The 22883-nt window shown below is 39.8% G+C and overlaps 1 protein-coding gene across 2 annotated transcripts; it reads left to right on the forward strand.

Annotated features, from left to right (window-relative positions):
* Positions 1-370: 370 nt before the first annotated feature.
* On the forward strand, positions 371-19715 carry PRPF3 (pre-mRNA processing factor 3). 2 transcript variants are annotated; one of them, XM_032646812.1, is made up of 17 exons: positions 371-495; positions 2490-2680; positions 3349-3479; positions 4753-4848; positions 5485-5631; positions 7219-7302; positions 7513-7733; positions 8695-9001; positions 9676-9842; positions 10626-10705; positions 12694-12837; positions 13772-13871; positions 14044-14157; positions 15526-15644; positions 15914-15997; positions 17073-17134; positions 19348-19715. In XM_032646812.1, exons 5-17 carry the CDS (start codon positions 5614-5616, stop codon positions 19492-19494), a joined length of 1647 nt encoding a protein of 548 aa, XP_032502703.1. In that variant the 5' UTR covers positions 371-495; positions 2490-2680; positions 3349-3479; positions 4753-4848; positions 5485-5613; the 3' UTR covers positions 19495-19715. The 2 variants fall into 2 exon arrangements, with proteins under 2 accessions (XP_032502703.1, XP_032502693.1); XM_032646802.1 differs by lacking the exon at positions 4753-4848 and having other exon boundaries at positions 378-495.
* Positions 19716-22883: the final 3168 nt, after the last annotated feature.

Here is a 22883-nt window from a genome sequence, read left to right on the forward strand (position 1 = left end):
GCACCACTGCGAAGTTAGGGAAAAAGGGTAAGGAGGGGGCGGGGGGCGGCTAATGCTAGTGATCACGACTCTCGCAGGGCTACTTTCTATCACAAAGTCCAGGTTTAGCCCAAACGCAGAAGCCCCGTTTTTAGTTCTACCATGACCTTAGCGCACTTATTCTCCACACTAGGAATGCTACAAGTAGCCCAATTTATGCTTCAGGGAACATTAACTTTGCAATAACCTAGCTAACAGATTTACCTGGGGAAACCGAAGGAGGCAAGTAACGCGCAAGCGGAAAACTTTAAAGCGCCGCCACGCAGGCGCTCCGCCGCCGGGAAAGTACCCACTACGGCTGCGCGAATCGGCGGCCCCGCCCTCCCTCATCACGTGCCGTGGGACCGCGGCGTGGCGGCGGCAGTGGCAGTAGCGACGGCAGGCCATAGGGCGGTCAGAAGGTTTCCGGTTCCGGTGTAACGTTCGGGCTCCGTCTCAGGGGCTGAAGTTAGTGAGGTGAGTAGTGGCCCCGGGCCCGGAGAGGGTATCCTCGCGTCCTAGTGACTGGGGCTAGGGTTCAATCCAAGGGCAGGACAGAGGCGGGAAGGTTCAGTGGAAAGGAAGCTGAGAAAAGAACAAATTCTGTGGGAGAACGGGTTGGAATGAGATTGTTGAGAGGAAAAGGGCGGGGGCGGGAAAGGGACGAGCTGAGGAGACTACCTCTGAGATGAGGAGTTGGGGTAGAACGAGGCTGGGTTGGGGGCGGGTCAGAGAGACGGAAAGAGCAAAAAGAGAAGAATGGGGGTTTCAAGGAGGAAATTGGACTTGTAGCAAAGGAGAGCACAGAGTAAGGAAATGCTTCAGAGGATTAGAACCTGCTACCAGCTCATTCAGAGATCATTCTGACTTCATCTCCTTCCACACCATAACCACACCCCACCCCAGCCCCGCTCCACGCAGTTATTGTTGAATATTTGATTCGTGACAAAGCTAGTTACCGTTTGGAACTTTTATTTTGGCCACTGGCTGTTTAGTTTGCACGTTATCTTATGGAAGAATGGGTTGAAGTTGAGTACATTTGTTCATATGGTGCTTGGGCACACATTTCATCTGATAGACTTAGTTATGCAATCAATAGTTATTGAATGAATTAAGTGCCATATAGGAATGGCAGTCGTCCTCATTTTGTAAGATGAGTGAACCCAGTCTGAGAGGAATTACTTGTCAGAAGGCTGGTAAATGGTAGAGCTCGGTGTGAGCTCTTCATTCTCTGTGGTGTCTGAATATGCTTTTGAGCAATGCACATGTTGAGATTGATAGGCTCTACTGTTATCTCATGATGGGTAAATAGAGCCACTCTATTTATATAACATGTCACTGAGGCACAAAGTCTTTCACTCGTAGTTTCATGACTTTAATCTACTTGCTTCATATGGTTATACCAAAATTAAATACACTATTTAGCAACAGTTCTTACAGAGGATAAACCTGCCAAAAATGTAGAAGATAATCAGACTGTACCTTATAGGAGAAAAGGTGTCTTAAAACATCTTAAAAGATTGAATCCTAGATTGGACCCTGATGTGTGGCGCTGCTGGGAGGAGGTTAGCTTGGAATTGAGGTCAGTCTAGCTTATTGACTTTTAGGCAATATGGAGAAAATTAGGGAAATAAAAATTTTCTTTATGCTCATGAAGAGTTTTGAGATTTAAGTAGGAGATAAAAACGTAAACATGAATAAAATTTAAGAACTCTACTTACATTAAACAACAAATTAAAGATTGTTGTAGAGTCTTTTATGATGGTGTTTTCTCTATTAAGCTAAAAAGTAGAATAAAAAAAAAAAAGTAGAATAAAGGTGAAAAGAGAGAGAGTACATCCAAAATGAGGGTAATCTTTTCTGAACTGAGGGATTAGTTATGACAGAGACCCTGTAGAACATGAGAGAAAAGTATCTAGGTACAGAATTCCCACTGGGATGAATATGAGTACAGAGAAATGTGATAGAACAGTCTTAAGGATTATGAGTTTTAATATAGGATGACTGACCTGGATAAGCCCTCTCATTTGTGTCCCTTAAAAGAAGGCCTGGGTTAAGGAATGCTTGCCCAGAAGTAGGAAGAATAGAACGGCTGGGCTCTGAGTGGGCTTTTTCAGTCTTGTTTTCATGTTATATGCTTGCCAGTCCTTGTTGAATATGACAGAATCAAAAAAGAAGTTAGGACTCATTTCTCAGACTAGGTTATTCCCAAGGTTTGTTTGTTTATTCCATAGGTTTCACTGATCCACTGATACTTACTGAGTTAGGGTTAAAAATCAAACAGAATGTAGTCCTTTCTGTTTTGAAGTATGAGTTGTAGGGAAAGTATTTGGCTTGAAATGAAGTAGAAGAACTTGCCTAGGATTGAGAATAGAGGTGGGGAAGGCATTCCTGATATACTTACTGTTGGCATGGGGTCATTTTAGTCTTCTCCTGTCCTCTAACTTAACTCTTTACTGGTTTCTTTTTAGGTGCAGTATTGAATCCTATTTTGAGCTATCCTCCTTTTCCTGAAGAATGGCACTGTCTAAGAGGGAGCTGGATGAGCTGAAACCATGGATAGAGAAGACAGTGAAGAGGGTGCTGGGTTTCTCAGAGCCCACAGTGGTCACAGCAGCACTGAACTGTGTGGGGAAGGGCATGGACAAGAAGAAGGCAGCTGGTATGTACCTTTCTGAAACTTCTGGCTTAACATGTAGGATGACCCCAAATACTGCTTTGAACTTCCCCAAAATTCTCTCTGTTGGGAGTGTCTAAAAAAAGGTCAGGCCACAGTTTCCCTTGCATTATAATGGAAATAGCCTAAATAATTAATATTGCTTTTTCTCTTATTTTTTATACTATTTGTGACATATTTTGAATCTCAGACTGATTTCCTTTGACCACTGCACTGAGTTACCTAAATTATATTTACTTAGGAAATATACTTAAGTCAGATGGGTATGTTCAGATTCAGATCGACATCTAAACATATAGAAGTCTCTATAAAATACATGAAAAATGTTGAGGGAGGCAGATTTTGTTAAGGTAGTCTCCTCCAACTGCTGTTTGGGAAAAGTTAGAGTGGTTATTCATCTTAAACTTTGATGCTCAGCCTAAACAGGTTACTCTGGCTATGCTACTTCCTATGCCAAAAAATTATAACTATTTTTATCTCGTGGGGCAAGGTCATTCAGTGTAAGAGAATGTATGAGAATCCTACAAAGAACTTAAGAAAGCATTTCTCTCCCTCTTAGGGATAAAATTCCAGTGTTGGCATCTGTTGTATGCCTAGTATTGGACTAAGTACTTTTATGTTTTCAACCTTACCACCTCTTTTTTTCTTGCCAGACCACCTGAAACCTTTTCTTGATGATTCTACTCTCCGATTTGTGGACAAACTGTTTGAGGCTGTGGAGGAAGGCCGAAGCTCTAGGCATTCCAAGTCCAGCAGTGACAGGAGCAGAAAACGAGAGCTAAAGGTAGGTTACAGTTAACTATCTGACGAGCTTGGAGTGTTTTGAATGGTAACAAAGTTGCTGAGCTTACCTGGCTCACACTTTAATATCCACTATTAGAATACCTAATATTTAAGAGAGATACTTAGACATTGAAGTAGAGGGGGTGAACGTGTATTATCACCATCTTATGGTGATGAACTACCTAAGTTCATGGGTTGAAACGTTCCGAGGAAATAGTAGGTAGCTTTGTCCTTTTTCATATACAGTTAGGAGTTTTGGTTCTCATGTTTCCCTAAGTCTCTCTCTTTTTCTTTTTTTTCAATAAATTGATTGCTCTAAGATTTTATGCTTTGATTTACTTGAGGCCTAATAGATTGCTTCAGAATGTGACTTCACTGCTACCTGAGCCATAGACCTCATTGTTGGTCCTTTAGAGATATTACTCTGCAATGGACTTGTAGATGGGACACCTAACAGCAATTGATTTTTTACTGTGTGTCTTGAGAGCCTACTGTTTTCCACATAGCATATTGCCAGTCCTCTGGCCCCATGAGTGGAATACTTAAAGGGACCATCATTACCCCCCTTACCTCCTTCTCTTTTTATCCTATAGTTGCTGATTGGTCATGGCCTCTTTCAATATTAGCAGTGTCAAGTAGCTGATCTATCTCTTTTCTTTGTCTGTCTCTTAAAAAAAAAATCTTTTCTGTGACTCCCATCAAAAACCTTCCAAAGTGCTTTTGATATCCTGGCTATCCTTTTGTTTTTCCTGAGGCACAAGAGTGAATAAGCCGTGTCTGCTTGGTCCCTGGCCAGGCTGTGGAACCAAGAGAAATAGAGATTTGTGTGCTTTTTGTGTTTAGGGTTTTGTAGGGTTATCAGAGGAATGAAAGATAGTCCTTGCCTTAAAGGAATTTGCAGTTTAAGGGTTGGGGGAATGGGAGGGCACAACAAAATACAGTCACAAATTATGAAATCTGAGTAGCAGTTTCATGTAAATTTTAGGGTTGACTAGAGTTTCAGACTTCCGTTGAATTTTGTTACATTTAAGGGGGAATGCTTGATCCATAGTATACATAGATCTGTAGAGTGAAGATTATGTTTTGATAGGGCGTGCTACTGTATAAGTGCTGAGGGCCTGCTGTGAATAAAGTGACTACATTGGGTGGGATTAATAAAAATGGTTTCTTGAAGGAGGTATCTAGATAGCCTTGGGATTCGGGTCCCATTTTGGTCCATTCAGTCCCCACCCCACACAATATATTATGGGAGAGTCCTTTTTCTTGAACTGTAGGAGTTCCAGGAAGCGCTCGCCCCTGGCCGAGGATATGTCCTTGCAAAACACGAGCCCTCCTAGTGAAGAGGGGATGTCACCCAAAGCCTACCACCGGTGTGTACATTTGCTTTTTCCCATTGTCCCTTCCAGTTGGCCACTCTTGGTCCTGTTAAGTTCACCTTGCAAATTAGTCAACATATTTGAGTTCCCATTGTTTGATGAGAACAAAGTGTTATTGGGGAATACTGAAAAAGAGAGAAAGCCCCTGTCCTGGAAGAGCTTAGACACTAGTTGGGAGAAAGTACGTACTAACATTGAAAGACTTAACACTTGGCAAACAGAATATCAGCAGTGTAATTTTACTTAGTATGAACCAAGCTCTTAAGCGCTAAAAGGATGTGAAACAACAGTTTGATCAGAGTGGGATGAGATTATTAATGAGAAAAACTTCCTGGAGGAGGTGAGTTTTAGGCAGGATTTGGACTGGGGGAAAAGTTGAGGGAGATCATTACAAATGTGGGCAGTAAGATGTGTAAAGACCTTGGGATGGGAACATTTATAAGCACATGGGATGAAATTTGTTTGACTGGAGTAGGAGAATAATGAAGTTGAGATGGGTGAGATGGTCCATTTGGTGGAGGGTCTAGAAGACTCTGGGAAAAGCCACAAAATGCTGATAAGGACTAGGATTATTCTTCCCTTCTCCCATGGGCAGGGATACAACTCTTCTTTCATCTTGGGTTCCCTTAGGAAGTGTTTGGTGATGACTCTGAGATCTCCAAGGAATCATCAGGAGTAAAAAAGCGACGGATACCCCGTTTTGAGGAGGTGGAAGAGGAGCCAGAAGTAATCCCTGGGCCTCCCTCAGAGAGTCCTGGCATGCTGACTAAGCTCCAGGTTAGTAATTAAGAACTGGAAGCGGTGGTTTTGAGAGTTGAAGAAGTAAGAGATGGATGGGTCCAGATTTATCGTGGCCTTAATTTGAATTAATTGTTAGCATTGGAAAAATTTTATATCCTGCTTTATGTTTCATCATTTCTTGGTTTAACCAGGAGTATTCCAGTTGAAGTCTTTTGAAATAGCATTTACTGAGCACCTATTATGTGGCAAGGAAGGTGTGTTACGTACATCGTTTGCCCAAATATCTACCTCACTGTGTCAGTAAGAAAATTATTGAAATGATTAGAACTTAACATGATGGCAGAGAAGTATTTCCTAATACTATAACACAGAAAAGGTATAATCCACTTAAATAATTTTGAGTTCACTTTGTATGTTTTTAATAGGAATTATCTGTGTATTTAAAATGGGCACTGTTAAAAAATTTGGGGGCTTCCCTGGTGGCGCATTGGTTGAGAGTCCACCTGCCGATGCAGGGGACACGGGTTCGTGCCCCGGTCTGCGAAGATCTCACATGCCGTGGAGCAGCTGGGCCCGTGAGCCATGGCCGCTGAGCCTGCGCGTCCGGAGCCTGTGCTCTGCAAAGGGAGAGGCCACAACAGTGAGAGGCCCACGTACCACCAAAAAACAAAAAACAAACAAACAAAACAAAAACAAAAAATTTTGATACCACATAAGTAGTAAATATTTCTTGTACCACTTAAAATTTGTTACAGGAGAAATAGAATATATACATATATATGGATGGGTGGGTGGATGGATGGATTTGCATATTATGTATGATATTTCTGAAAGGAAAGAAACTGATGGTGATGTTTTTTAATAGAAAATGGGGTGGAAGAATTCACAGTATACCCTTTTGTACTTTTTTGCATTTTAAACTATGTAAATATACCACCTATTCAAAAAAATGTTTAAAATAATTTTTTTAAAATATCTTGAAGCACCTTGACACAGGACTCTTGGAAAACTCAAGAAGAGTTATTTGATCATGTCCTCAAAGCTTATTATTCTGAACTTCTTTAGGGCAGAGGAAAGTATTTACAGAGATTAGGAAGTAAGTCTTCACATTGTTGGCTCCCGTTACCCAAACTAGGAACTCAGGGACAAATAGGTGATTTTTTTTTTTTTAAGTGTAATAATGTTTATGGGTTCTGTCAGTTTTGCATGCATTTTCTAAATGTTCACAGTTGCCCTGTAAGGTAGGTACCATTTTTACCCCTTTTAGACACTTGGAGGTTTAGAAATTAAATACCGTGTTCAAGGTCACACAAGCATTAAATGGCAGAGTTAAGATTCAAACTCAGGTTTCCCTGACTCCAGAGTCTTAATTAGCAAGCTATGTTACTATCAATACTTAACATGCCAATCCTGCCTCGGGAAGATAGGTTGAAAAATTCCAGTGCTCAGCTGTGTACGCTTATCTTTATTACATTTTCTAGCCTATGGTACAAGCAGAATATGATGGGGTCATTCAAAAATTTTTTGTTCTCTAAATCTGAAAGCCCTTTGAGTTTAGGAACCTGTATGAGAGAAATAAAAAGATGTTAACAGTTTTTCAACTTTTTCCCCCACTGAGAGCAGATCAAACAGATGATGGAGGCAGCAACACGGCAAATCGAGGAAAGGAAAAAACAACTAAGTTTCATTAGCCCCCCTACGCCTCAGGTATTGTAACCAGATTTCTCTGAAAATAAGAATCTTTAGCACAGAATTTCTTGCCACCCACTCAAATGAGAGTCCAGAAGATGACTGCATGTTCCACCCCCAATTTACCACAGTCTACCACTCTGTGGTGGGTGGTGGGGGGGTGGTCGGGGGAGATCTGCCTGCCTGTCTAATTTTTCTGATTCTGATTTCTTTTTCTCTATCTCACAGCCAAAGACTCCTTCTTCCTCCCAACCAGAGCGACTTCCAATTGGCAACACTATTCAGCCCTCCCAGGCCGCCACTTTCATGAATGATGCCATTGAGAAGGCAAGGAAAGCAGCTGAACTACAAGCCCGCATCCAAGCCCAGCTGGCACTGAAGCCAGGGCTCATCGGCAATGCTAACATGGTGGGCCTGGCCAATCTCCATGCTATGGGCATTGCTCCCCCGTGAGTACCTGTTTCATGGAACTCATTTCTGAAGCTTGAGAAGCAATAAATACCTTTGAATGTTATTGATCCTCTTCTTGCAAGGAACTTAAATAATTTCTTAGATAGTTTCATATTTCTTACATATACTCAATAAATACCAATTGAATTTATTCTCTTGGTTACCTTATTGCAGAGTTTAATTATCTTCTTTTTACAATTCGTAGAACTGAAGTTAAGATTATTCCTCTAATATTGGAGCTAGGAATAGAGCTAGGTTTCCTGAATCCTAGGTCAGAACTATATCCATTAAACCACATTGAGTGAGACCAGATCTGAGAGTTCTCTACAACTGGGTAAAGGTGATAGACTTCATTTTTAACACCTTAATTGGTTTGCCATCCCCTGTCTGACTCAAGAATTAAGGAGTAAAGGAAAATATGATTCCAACTTCTTACCATTGTAATTTATAAGTTCATTTCATCTGATTGTACTCTATACTCAACTGTCCAGTTTGATAGTTTCAGTCAAGATGTTATTATTCACTGATGGGTTTATGTTCCTTAGAATTTTGTAACCTAGTTGTCTTTGTTGGGTTTTGATTTTTCCTTTTTTTTTTTTAATTTTATTTATTTTGGGCTGTGTTGGGTCTTCGTTGCTGTGCGGGGGCTACTCTTCATTGCGCTGTGCGGGCTTCTCATTGTGGTGGCTTTTCTTTTTGAGCATAGGCACGTGGGCTCAGCAGTTGGGCCTCACGGACTCTACAGCACAGGCTCAGTAGTTGTGGCGCACGGGCTTAGTTGCTCCGCAGCATGTGGGATCTTCCTGGACCAGGGATTGAACCCGTGTCCCCTGCATTGGCAGGCGGATTCTTAATCACTGCGCCACCAGGGAAGCCCTGTTTTTTATTTTCTGCTTGGTTTTTTTTTTGCTTGACTTATTGTTCCAAATGGGATTTATTCCTTTGTGGGCTATTTTTCAGGAAGGTGGAGTTAAAAGATCAAACTAAACCTACACCACTGATTCTTGATGAACAAGGTCGAACTGTAGATGCAACCGGCAAGGAAATTGAGCTGACACACCGTATGCCTACTCTGAAGGCCAATATTCGGGCTGTGAAGAGGGAACAATTCAAGCAACAGCTAAAAGAAAAGCCATCAGAAGACATGGAGTCTAATACCTTTTTTGACCCCCGAGTCTCAATTGCCCCTTCCCAGCGCCAGAGACGCACTTTTAAATTCCACGATAAGGGCAAATTTGAAAAGATTGCCCAGCGATTACGGACAAAGGTATCTGGCTTAGAATATAATCTAGAATTTTGAAGAAGTTAGGAAGGTGACAAAGGAAATTGAATATAGTCCTGAAATAACCGTCAACTCAGTTCTCTATGTTTTTGGCAATTAGATAAACAAGTAGTAAAGCAATGAGTAATTTTTAAAATACTATATTTTTTCCTGGAATACTTGATTTTTAGCTGATTTGTCTTCTCAGTTACTTACATTCTACTTAGGTGGAAACAAAATTGAATTTGAAAATTCTCCACATAAACGGTCAGTGGAGGGAAACCGTTGAGAACCCTCAGGGCAACTAATGAAAGCTAACCTGGTGTTAAAATTTACTGCAGACAGTCCACACACTTGGATAGTTTGATTGACTGTATATTTGATGACTTTTACCTTCTTGTTTTCATCCTCTCAGAATGAGGTTTTTCATAAAATTCCATTTCTGCATATTTGCTGCAGGCAGGCACTGTGGGGTAAAGGGCTAGTGATGAGAGTGAAATGTATGTAAATCAACCAAGTAAAGGATAAAGTAAAGCAGAACAGCTCCTTTTTCTAAGCTTTCAGAAAGTATGAATTTGTTGCATTAGATGTAAAGAGTTCAACAAGGGAGTGTTTTAAAGTTTGGGATTCTACTACTTCCCTGTTTTCTTTGACTTCAATTTATCTTGTCTTGTCTTTAGGCTCAACTGGAGAAGCTGCAGGCAGAGATCTCACAGGCAGCTCGAAAAACAGGCATTCATACTTCAACTAGGCTGGCCCTCATTGCTCCTAAGAAGGAGTTGAAGGAAGGTGATGTCCCTGAAATTGAGTGGTGGGACTCTTATATCATCCCCAATGGCTTTGACCTGTGAGTTTGTTGGTTAATACCTTTTAATAAGGCTAGAGTTTTAATGGGAAAGATGGTACTTGTGCATTAAGTAAAAAATTTAAATCCAAGGAAGATAGATAACCATATACAAGCTCATATATTTGTAAAGAATATGTTGTATGGGTTGTTTTAGTTTTTTCGGTTAATGTAGGAGGATTGGGCACATATAGCCTAAATAATCTATACAAATCTGTAAAATTTCTGCTTGCTTTGTTATACATTGTTATTTGTTTTTACCATATTTGTTTTCTTAATTACCTTCTTTTGCTACTTATAATAGGTGTTTAACATTTCTTAAAGATCCAGTCCTAGAATAGAGCAAGGATTCTTAGTTGATGGGGGAGAGAATGATAAATAAAGCGTATAAGAAACATTTGGAAAGCTTCAATCATATCTGTTCCATTATTCTGATACATGGCTTTAGGAGACTGTCTCAGCCTTTCCTTATGCTTCCTTTGTCAGCCTCTGTCCCAGCGAATTATTGTTACTAATGAGAGAATATGGTGTCCATCAGAGGTGTTAGGGTAGAAAAAAAAGGTTGACAATGACTGGTGTAGAGAATGCATCCAACCTTAGTGGGACCATTTTGTCATCTTGAAAATTATAAGTAATATATTACATATTATAGACATGCAAATACTGTAAAAAGTTCTAGAATGCATTATGGGGGGGTGGATTTTTTCATTGTGTTTCTGAGATTCCCTCTCTCTTGGAATCATCTCTACCCACATATCCTGTTTTCCCTTCTTCCTCCAATTTTAGTACAGAGGAAAATCCCAAGAGAGAAGATTATTTTGGAATCACAAATCTTGTTGAACATCCAGCCCAGCTCAACCCTCCAGGTAATGTAGAGATTACTCAATCAAAGCTCTAGAGAAGTATTAGCCAATAGAAATTTATGTGATAATGGGCATGTTCTCTGTCTGGGCTGTCTATACTATAGCTGCTGTGCACACATGACTATTGAGAACTTGAAAACCAAGTTGCATTAATACAGCTGAGGGACTGAATTTTTAATTTTATTCAATTTAAATTTAAATGTAAATAGTAAATGTAGCTAGTGGCTACAGTGTTAGACAGTGCAGCTGTAGAGCATTGAGGTCTAATCTATAGATGGCCTCACTGATGTATATTACAAACTGGGCTTTTGCCATAGTGTTGACTCCCAACTCTAGTCTAGTACACCACCATTAAACTCCTGGCCTTCTTCAATCTTCTTTTTCTTCAGCCTTTCTCTTTATCATTTTTGTAGTGAAAGTCTGTTGGCTCAGTCAGAAGAGATGGGTTTTAGTTGTGGCTGTGAACTGGCTGAATCCCTTGGGTAAATCACTTATAATACAGAATTTCCTCATATGTAGAGATAATACTGATATTCCCTCTTAAGCAATCACAGAAGATTTTAACATTTTCATCAAATTTGAGATGAATAGAGGAGGTTAGTTTTTACTCAGTACATTTACTCAGTAAATTTGCTTGCCAGTATCTCTAATAAGTTCAGAAAAATAGATTGAGACCCTGTGATAATAAAAGAATAATAATCATTGAATTATACTTAATCAGAATGTACTTAGCTGTCATCAGCATGAATCATTAGAAGAAAGTGGGGGATTTTGTTTGTTTTAACAAATTGAGTAAATCTGCTTTGGGAGCTCAGAAGATTTTTCCCAATCCCTATGACTCTTAAATTATAAATTTCTTAGTGTTGGCCAGTGGTTTTCAAATTGTATTCCATAGGCACGTTGAGGTTCAGTAAGTAGGATCCAAATGGGATTCTGGATACCCCCCACCTACTCCAAATCCTCACACAGAGCAGCCGGAGCAGCTCTAATTTTGTTTTCTATATTTGCCACATTTCAGTTTATAAAAGGGTTCAACTGCTTAAAGAAAAACAAGTTAGAACATTACTCATGAAAGATAAGAATGCTTTTGAGGGGCTTCCCTGGTGGGGCAGTGGTTAAGAATCCGCCTACCAATGCAGGAGACATGGGTTTGAGCCCTTGTCCGGGAAGATCCCACATGCCGCAGAGCAACTAAGCCCATGCGCCACAACTACTGAGCCTGCGCTCTAGAGCCTGCGAGCCACAACTACTGAAGCCCATGTGCCTAGAGCCCGTCCTCCACAACAAGAGAAGCCACCGCAATGAGAAGCCCTCACACTGCAACAAAGAGTAGCCCCCACTCGCCGCAACTAAAGAAAGCCTGCGAGCAGCAATGAAGACCCAAGGCAGCCAAAAATAAATTAAAAAAAAAAAAAGAATGCTTTTTAAAGACATAACTATAATACCATTATCACGACCTAAAATTAACTAAAAGCAAACTAGAGGTCCTTTCTTTCTCCTTTTTGTTTTTATCTTAATTGGAGTATAGTTGATTTACAATGTTGTGTTAGTTTCAGGCATACAGCAAAGTTAATCAGCTACACATATACAGATATCCACTATTGTTTAGATTCTTTTCCCATATAGGCCATTACAGAGTATTGAGTAGAGTTCCCTGTGCTATACAGTAGGTTCATATTAGTAGTGTGTATATGTAAATCCCAGTCTTCCAATTTATCCCTTCCCGCTTATCCCCTGGTAACCATAAGTCTGTTTTCTACATCCGTAACTCTGTTTCTGTTTTGTAGATAAGTTCATTTATACGCTTTTTTCAGATTCCACATATAAGTGATATCATATATTTGTCTTTCTCTGTCTGACTTATTTCACTCATTATGACAATCTCTAGGCCAATCCATGTTGCTGTAAAGTTCCTTTTAATGTGATTGATATTCACCTGTATCCCACTAATATGCTTATTGCTTTGGTACATTCATTTCTCTGCCTGACAGTCGACAATGACACACCAGTTACTCTGGGGGTATATCTGACCAAGAAGGAACAGAAGAAACTTCGAAGGCAAACAAGGAGGGAAGCACAGAAGGAGCTACAAGAGAAAGTCAGGCTAGGCCTGATGCCTCCTCCAGAACCCAAAGGTACGTATCTTAGAGGCAGGGAAGAAAGGATGACAAGTTTATCTCTGTCATTCTAGAGGAACTTTAGCATCTCTCTATATTTGGGTGCTTTTTGTTTCTCAGAATCATTCATTGGTTCTTCCTTTCCTAAATTTTCTATTGTCTTTGCTTATTAAGACAGGTCAACATAGTTATTGTAGATGTCATTTAAGGCTTTTTTTTTTTTTAACTAATATTGACCATAAAACATTCCTATACGCCTGGAAGAATAATAGGCTTGAAATTCATGAAGATAGTAGTTGGAGTATTTGCATAGAGTTGTTATGTACATAATTCTTAAATGTTTGAAAAATGAAAATGCAGTTTAAAAAACCTCACTCCTGTAGTTTCCATTATCAGTTAGTAATATTTTGAGTGAGCACTGTTATGTATAGGATCTTTCACTAAATGCTATGATGAGAGTGAAAAATGCCAAAGGGCTTCCCTGGTGGCGTAGTGGTTGAGAGTCCGCCTGCCGATGCAGGGGACGCGGGTTCGTGCCCCGGTCCGGGAAGATCCCACATGCCGCGGAGCGGCTAGGCCCGTGAGCCATGGCCGCTGGGCCTGCGCGTCTGGAGCCTGTGCTCTGCGACGGGAGAGGCCACAACAGTGAGAGGCCCACGTACCGCAAAAAAAAAAAGAAAAAAAAAAGCCAAAGAAATTAAGTTCCTTGTTTTTTGTAAATTTTCAAACAATGTGAATAAATGCATACCAGTTATTTAGATTAATTATGTGACTTCCCTTAAATGCTGAATTAACTGGATGGGCTTTCAAGGTAAGAGTATTTGGAGGAGGTGAGTTTTGAGCAGAGATTTGAAATAGGTGAATGATATGAATTAGTAGAGAAGAGATTGACAGGTTATCCCAGCTGGAGTAATGACTTATGAGATTGATTTCTATCATCTCTTCACTGCAGTAAGAATTTCAAATTTGATGCGAGTATTAGGAACAGAAGCTGTTCAAGACCCCACGAAGGTAGAAGCCCATGTCAGAGCTCAGATGGCAAAAAGACAGAAGTAAGTGCCATGGGATTGGGTGGAAACCCAGGGCAAGTACCTTTCCCAGACTCTTCTGGGGGATCCATATTTGGAGGGAGGGGAGAGTTCTCCGTTGCTCTCTCTTTCCCTCAGCCCTGCCTCTGATCTTCAATGCCTTTCTCACTTGTGGATGTCCTTCCTGTCACGACAGAGCGCATGAAGAGGCCAACGCTGCCCGAAAACTTACAGCAGAACAGAGAAAGGTCAAGAAAATTAAAAAGCTTAAAGAAGACATTTCACAGGGGGTACACATATCTGTTTATAGGTAGGTGTCCAAACTGGGCCAGCCTTTTCCTTAGAAATACCAAAACATTTTCCAGGTGATTGAGGCAGAATCACTGGTGTAAAGCATACCTAATAGCAGCTCTACTCTCTTTTAACGACCCTAGTGTAAATCAAGAGCTAGTAGATCTTTTTCATTGGTGAGGGTTAAAAACTTAGTCTTCTATCTCTGAGGTCTTAGTGAACTAACTAGTTCTGAAGAATGAATGGACGAATATGCTTATTCAGGCCAAGATGTGAACTAGGGATCATTCATACTTTATGAAGCATAAAATATTATTTTTTTAGGAAGCATTAAAAGTTTTTTTCCTCAGTTAACTATATCCTTATCCTAATGTATTGCAGTAATCCTTTTATTCCCACTCCAAAGTGGACTTTATTTATTTATTTATTTATTTTTGATTTATTTATTTGTTTTTATTTTTGGCTGCATTGGGTCTTCGTCGCTGCGTGGGCTTTCTCTAGTTGCGGCGAGTGGGGGCTACTCTTCATTGCAGTGTGCAGGCTTCTTGTTGTGGCTTCTCTTATTGTGGAGCACAGGATCTAGGCACTCAGGCTCAGTAATGGTGGCACACGGGTTTAGTTGCTCTGTGGCACGTGGGATCTTCCCAGACCAGGGCTCGAAACTGTGTCCCCTATTGGCAGGTGGATTCTTAACCGCTGCATCACTAGGGAAGCCCTGGACTTTCCATGTTGTAAATATTTTCTACCTTTTGTGTTGATTTAATGTTTTCATTTTATTCTTTTATGTCAAGTACATGTGTATCTTCTGTTTAGACGTGCTCCTGTTTAGTTCTTTATTATAAAAACGGCACATTATAAAAGTAGTGAATGCTTACTAAGATAAAAAACAGAATTCTAACAATACAGAAGGACATTTACTGAAAAAGTCCCCTTCCTATTCTCTGATCCCTTAGGACCACTCACTGTGGGTAATTGCCACTGACAGTTTTTCGTATATTCTTCAAGAAATTTTTCAGGCATAGCATTGTGACTACTTTATATTATAAGCATCTAGAGGGCAAAGAATTTGTTGGTCTTTATACTGTCAAGAACAACTAGCATATAAATATTTTTGGATGATGGTAAATATCTCTCCTTCATTCTTAGAGTAGATTTTGATTACCTGCTATTTGTTGTAAAGTGTACAGTGCTAGACTTTGAAGAAGTTTAAGACAGTAGAAATACTTCTGGATTCATCAATTCTACCTTTAAGCATTAGTATATTTGCTTACTCCAAATGCCTTTGTTTTTAGAGAGAAAACTATTTTGGATCCATTTTATTTGCCATTCCATTCAGGCAGCTGCTGATGCTAAAATGAAAGCCATAACTAAACTTTCCCTTCTCCAGAGTTCGAAATTTGAGCAACCCAGCCAAGAAGTTCAAGATTGAGGCCAATGCTGGGCAGCTGTACCTGACAGGGGTGGTGGTACTGCACAAGGATGTCAACGTGGTAGTAGTGGAAGGGGGTGAGTCTGAAAAAATTGAGGCAACCGTAGGCCTTGAAGTGATTAACATGGTGGGAAGAAAGGAGAAAAAGATAGTATTTTAGAGCCATACCTGGGTTTAGTATCTTGGGCCTCTGTTTCTGTGTTTATTGGAGTAGAAGGACCTAAGATGTGGTTCCTGGGATTGCTTCAGCTACCACATTAATGTCTAAGCGTTGAATGCACACAAACGTTCTTTCTACCCCATTGTCTTCCACAACTCTGGCAAAATTCTCCTTCTTTGTTTCTAGGCCCCAAGGCCCAGAAGAAATTTAAGCGTCTTATGCTGCATCGGATAAAGTGGGATGAACAGACATCTAACACAAAGGGAGATGGTGAATGGGGGTTAGAGGGGATTAAGTGGGAGGTGGGATGGTACTCTGTCCATTCATCTGTTCCCTCTCTCTGACACTCTTGCAAATACCAGATAATGTTTAAGAATTTTAGAAAGACCCATTTGGACTTTAAGCATGCTAGACATTCATACAGTATTTATTATATGATCATATACATGAGTATTAGTTATTCTCCTGCCTGTCCTTTAAGGCCTTTATACTAGCTGATTTCCCTGTTAGCCCAGACTCTGGATACTGGCTACACGAGTGTATTTAGTTTGTGAAATTTCAGCAAGCTGCGCATTCATATGTGCATTGTCTATATTATATAATTTTTTGTGGTTTTTTTTTTTAATTTTTTGACAAAAAGTTTTTTAAAGGATTGAGAGCAAAAAATATTTTTCAGATCAAAAAAAGCTCTCTGCTTCATTCAAGAAAATAAACTTTTATTCTTTTGCCCAAGTTTATCTAGTATATTTATTTGACATCCTTCAGGCCATCTTCTTCCATCAATATTCATTCTTCCCTTCTTTGAAGACTTGGGTTAGCATTTAACATATGCAGAGAACCTTACTTTTCTTAACTTTGGCCCTTCTATACTTTTCGTTCTTCCCTATTTTTGTACTTAAAGTATACTTTTTACTATAATTGACCTATATTTTATTTTGTTTTGCAAGTATTCCTAAGATATTTTCATTCATTATATCTGTCCTCCTTCATTAGACTAAAAACTCCTTGAGAATGGACTCTTATCATTTTGGCATCTGAAGTGCTTAGGACAAGTTTTTATTGTTCTTTTATTTATCTCCTTATTCCCAGTACCTGTCACAGCTCTTGACACGTAATTGGTCCTCAATACATGTTTGTTGAATTAATTAATGTCCTTACCTGTTTGGAGATTTCAGTCTAATTGGGGGGAAATAAAGAGTAACAGAAGACATTTGATCCCAATACATGAGAAAAGGTGATGATATTTAAAAGAATTTGGGTAGGCTTGAATACTGTTTGTTTAGAACCTAAATCTTGATGTCTGATCTAAGTCTAGAGCAAGATTTAGCTATATTGTCTTTTCCAGATGATGAGGAATCTGATGAGGAAGCTGTGAAGAAAACCAACAAATGTGTACTAGTCTGGGAGGTAGGTGATTAAACACTGAAGCAGGACTTTAGCTAATTCCTGATTGTTTATGTTATGCAAATGGAGCAATATAATGGTAAAACTAAATAATGACTAATCCCTTAAGGAATTTGTATTTCTTTTTGGAATTCATTGTTAAGTATTTGGCAGCAAATCCTTCCTGATTATATTTTAGTTAAATTGATGGGTATATAGTTTATAACATCTGGGGAAAAGTATGGAAACTGGTGGCAAGAATACAAATTCTCGATTTATTTATTTCACAGTCATGGATATGAGACTTGGAAAGAGGGAAATGAATTGTAGAATTTTTCTTTGGATATAGTGAAAGAAGTACTAGACTTAATACAAAGTTGGGAGTCTGGGCAGTATCACTGTGTAACTGGGCAAGACACTTAATGTCGAAAACTGTTGCTTTGTCTATAAAATGTGGATATTATTTTCTCCCTATTGTCAGTTTTATTTTGAGAACCTAATTTGATTATTATGTAATGATGCTTTGCAAAAATGTAACTAAATCACTCTTAAAATGGAATTTTTTTATGGTTATACAATTCTTTCATCCCTCAAATTTTCTTAGTGAGCCACACTATTCTGAAGAATGAATGAATGAGTGAATATGCTTGTTCAGGCCAAGTAGTGAACTAAGGATCATTCACCCTTTGTGAAGTGTAAAATATCATCCTATTTCTCCAGGAAGCATTAAAAGTTTCTTTCCTCAGTAACTATATTCTTATCCTGATGTACTGCAGTAATCCTTTTATTCCCACTCCAAAATACATTTTATACATTGTAAATATTTTCTACCTTTGTGTTGATTTAACGTTTTCATTTTATTCTTTTAGGTTGCATGCGCGTGTGTATCTTCTATTTTTTAAATGTGTTCGTATTTAGTAACTAGTTCTTTATTATAGAAGTAGTACTTTGGGACTTCCCTGGCAGTCCAGAGGTAAGACTCCGCACTTCTCCTGCAGGGGGTGTGAGTTCGATCCCTGGTCAGGGAACTAAGATCCCACATGCCATGCAGCGTGGCCCGAAAACAAAAAAAGTAGTACTTTACTACCAAAGTAGTGAATGCTCATTAAAATAAATTCTGACAACACAGAAGATCACTTACTGAAATAGTCCCTTCCAATTCACTCATTTTTTAAGACCACTCTATAGGTAATTGCTACTGTTTTTCATGTATCCTTCTGTCTTACCCCAGATTCCTCCAATTTATGCATACTAAGTAGGTAATAATAACCATAATAACTGTTTCTGTGTCTCATAAGTCCCCATCTGCATATTTAATATCCCCCAGCCCCTTCACCTCTTTAAAATTCTGTTCCATTTATCTCTGAGAGTCCTCAGGAATTATTTCTCAGGTTCAGAAATAAGCCAAGTTGTGCTTTAGCCTCCTTTTTGGAACCTGATCCCTGAAAGCCTCTAGCACTTTGTGACTGCCATTGCAGCTAGTCCCTTTGGTGAGAATGCGGTTCCAGTAAGTACTGAATGTTTCTACTGTAGTTGTCTGCAGGTTATCCCCCTTGGCTCCCATTCCTCTCTCCCCCGAACCCCTGTATTGTTCTTTGTCACTGGGCCCCAAAACCTCCTGCCTATATACATGGTCTCACTAAGTCTTATGAAAAGAGTCCTTTTAGCCTCTAACTCCTTTCTCCTTAAATGCCCAAATCTGGAGGCCTGGTGGGAGGCAAGTTCATCCCATCTCACCCTCCCTAGTCCTTCCTGACTTACTCTTCCATCCAGGCACCAGAGCACAGAACTCCTCATCTTCCATTCAGTCAAAAAAACAAACCCATATAAAGTCATGAAAACTCAGCAAATATCCAAGGGGGTGGAGGTTAGAATTGTTTGTTTTGTTTTGTTTGTTTAATATTTATTTAGGCTGCACCAGTTCTTAGTTGCAGCGCTCGGGATCTTTTATTTGAGGCATGCGGGATCTTTAGTTGTGGCATGTGGGCTTCTTAGTTGCAGCATGCATGCAGGATCTAGTTCCCTGACCAGGGATCGAACGCGGGCCCCCTGCATTGGGAGCATGGAGTCTTACCCATGGGACCACCAGGGAAGTCCCTAGAATTGTTTTTACCATAAAATTATGTTCAGGTAGGCACATTGCTACACAGGTGTTACTAGGTTTTATAAAGGAATATTATATCTGATTTAAATTAGAAACTGCAGTGTTTTTATTAAAAATTTTGTCTCTTTCCCAGGGTACAGCCAAAGACCGGAGCTTTGGGGAGATGAAGTTCAAACAGTGCCCTACAGAGAACATGGCTCGGGAGCATTTCAAAAAGCATGGGGCTGAGCACTACTGGGACCTTGCGCTGAGTGAATCTGTGTTGGAGTCCACCGACTGAGACTACTGCAAGCCCTTGCCTCTCCCTTCTTGCCTGTGTCTCTTCAGTCCTCTCCCTTATTCTACTTCCAAACCCAGCCCTACTTGTGTGTGTGATCTCAGAACTGTGCCAGGCTGACATTGGGACAAAGGGAGAACGCCTTGCTTCCTTCCCCAGACAGCCTGGTGCTGCCCTTTATTCCCCTTATGTGAATATGATTAAAGAGTTATTTTTAAAGTCGGTATGATATTTTTCACAACGTTCAAAGGTATTGGAGTTTGGGTCTTCAGGTGATCTTTTCTCCAGACTTCTAGCAATTGCTGTGGAAAAAGAAAATTTTGTCATTGATATTTATGAATATATAAATGGATGAACGAATGGATGGATGATTGGATAATGGAAATTTCTGACCTCATCTTAGAGTAAGAATGATAAATATTGTTTTCCTGGAGCAGAGTGAAGAAGGAAAAGGTATTAAGTGGATAGGGGAGAGGGAATTTCCATCTCCTAACCTTCGGTGGATAGTCACGAGGTTCAGATTACTTCTGGTCTTGGCTGAGTAGTCTTAACAGGAAATTAGTTCCTCATATGGGTGAATATATGAGAAGGTATGTTGTGGGTGAAATGGACACAGAAGGAGAGTCCAAAGAGGATGTTATGGGTCAGTTTGTAAAAGGGAATAGGATTTGGGAATTTAGCCTATTTCTTCTCTTTACTAATTAAAGAAACCAATCCTTTTCTAAAAGACAATGTGTAATTTCTTTTTCCCACCCACCCCCAAGAATCTGACAAGATGCAGTTCTGTTTAAGCATTTAATGTTTCTGGTTTGATTTTAGGAGTATTTGGGTCAGAATAAGTATCCATAGAAGTCCAAAATTCTTACCATAAATATCGTTCCAGTTCATGTTGCCTGTTGAGGATGTATTGAGAATGGATTGAATATAGGAGCCATTAGAGTTCCTCCCTGCTAATTGGAGTTTACTAGGAAGTAGTGTCAGAATGAAAACTTGACCAGAAGTTAAAACATTCTATGTTATCAAATTAACCCCTTTAAAAAAAATGTGGGGGGCTTCCCTGGTGGCGCAGTGGTTGAGAGTCCGCCTGCCGATGCAGGGGACGCGGGTTCGTGCCCCGGTCCGGGAAGATCCCACATGCCGCGGAGCGGCTGGACCCGTGAGCCATGGTCGCTGAGCCTGCGCGTCCGGAGCCTGTGCTCCGCAACGGGTGAGGCCACAACAGTGAGAGGCCCGCGTACCGCAAAAAAAAAAAAAATGTGGGGACTTCCCTGGTGGTCCAATGATTAAGACTCCATGCTCCCAAGGCAGGGGTCACGGTTTGGATCGTTGGCTGGGGAACTAAGATCCCACATGCTACATGGCATGGCCAAAAATAAATAAAATTTTTAAAAATTAAAAAGTTACTGTTTCAGGCCCTAGTTAGAGTTCCAATTATAAGGCAGTATTAGAGAGTGCTAGGATAAAAAAGGTGGAAAGAGACAAGGGACTGCAAAAGGCCTTAAGGAAAAACTATACAACCTCTTTTTTAGAGATAAGCAAACTATAACCCAGACAGATGACATTACTAATTCCTAGAGCAGGAAGAAACCTAAAAAAAAGCCTATATCTGTGAGACTTAGGAGCTAGAGAATTGATATTTCGTGATTTAAGCAAATCCAGGGGAAAACATTGTCAGAAGTAAGTGCTTTTGCTTTTATTAAAGGATTTATTACAAACATGAGTGTAAATTTATACACAACTTCAAAAATGTATTGTTTGCTGAAGACCTAAAAGGAGTCTTTTTGTTCATTATAAAGTTCAGTAAGTTCCCTACATTAAAGAATGAGCTCCAGGGCTTCCCTGGTGGCGCAGTGGTTGAGAATCTGCCTGCTAATGCAGGGGACACGGGTTCGAGCCCTGGTCTGGGAGGATCCCACATGCTGCAGAGCAACTAGGCCCGTGAGCCACAACTACTGAGCCTGCGCGTCTGGAGCCTGTACTCCGCAACGAGAGGCCGCGATAGTGAGAGGCACGCGCACTGCAATGAAAAGTGGCCCCCGCTTGCCACAGCTAGAGAAAGCCCACGTACAGAAACGAAGACCCAACACAGCAAAAATAAATTAAAAAAAAAATTCCATTCCGAAAGCACGTTCATAAGTCCACAATTTGTTCGTACATCCAACAAAACCCAATTCACAATTGCTGTACTGTAATCGGTTTGTAATACTTTTCACACAGTAATACATAACAAAACATTTTGAATCTTATGGTACAGTACCTTGAAAAGTACAGTAGTACAGTACAACAGCTGGCATACAGGGGCATGTTTGCATCTTTGAAAGTTCTGAACTTGAAGGTTCGTCTGTAGGGGGCTTACTGTACCCATAGTGAGACTTAATCCTTGTTTTAAGTCTTAACTCCCTGTGCTTCAGGGTGGTGGTGGTTTTTTAATTTATCTGATCCTGTACTGTATTAAGTATTGTGCTCGATAGGCATTGCCTCCTTTATCAGAACAAATTTATGAGGAAAGTAGATTTTAGAGGTGAGAAATTTGAAGCTAAGAGTAAGTAATTTGCTCCAAGGTTACGGCTAGTAAGTGATGGAGTTTAATTTGAACCCAGGTTTGACTAGAACCCAAACTTAGTCCCTACACATGATGCTTCATTTGTGAAATAGGTGGTAGGGACAGATGTGTTCTTTCAGATGAATGCTAGACTCAAAATAGTTCCTATCTTGGGATGCTGTTATCACTTAGAATACATTGTGAACTTTAGTAATTTCTTTCATAATCTGAAGTTATATCTTTAGTTAACGGCAGTTATTTGTCCTCTGTAGCGTTCTGGAGAGAACTTTAAAAGTCATTTGGAATTTATCATGGAGAATTAAGTGAAATGATCAAGGTAGATAATAGCTTTCTTTGTTAAAAAATGCAAATATAAAGTTACTGGACTGATTTGTTCTTCCTATATGTGGCTTACCTTGATGAATTTCCAGAAATATCTTGAACAATGGCAATATCATTGTAATATAGGTACCAAATAATTATTTTTGGATAAGACAATTCAGTCATAACTAACACTGTTTAGCAATCAGGGTGCTTTTGCATGTTATTCAATGCAATATTCTGTAGTTAACATACATGTAATTTTATTCAGGGCAGAAAATGCTACTGTTCAAAAGACTCGATCCAGTTGGAATGATCAGGGAAGTTGGCCTGAAAGAGGCAATTTAAGATAGTTCTTGAAAGATAGGTAGAATTTTGGTAATAGAAGAGGATATTTTAGGCAGAATTAATTATAAATAGAAAATTACAGGATATATTTAAGGAAAAGGAACAGTTTGGAGCCCAAGGAACCTTGGAGGAAAGGCATTTGAGATAATACTGGGAAGTTAGATTGGAACCATTGTGGAGG

This window comes from Phocoena sinus, chromosome 1 (genome assembly GCF_008692025.1).
Source record: "Phocoena sinus isolate mPhoSin1 chromosome 1, mPhoSin1.pri, whole genome shotgun sequence".
NCBI lineage: Eukaryota > Metazoa > Chordata > Mammalia > Artiodactyla > Phocoenidae > Phocoena > Phocoena sinus.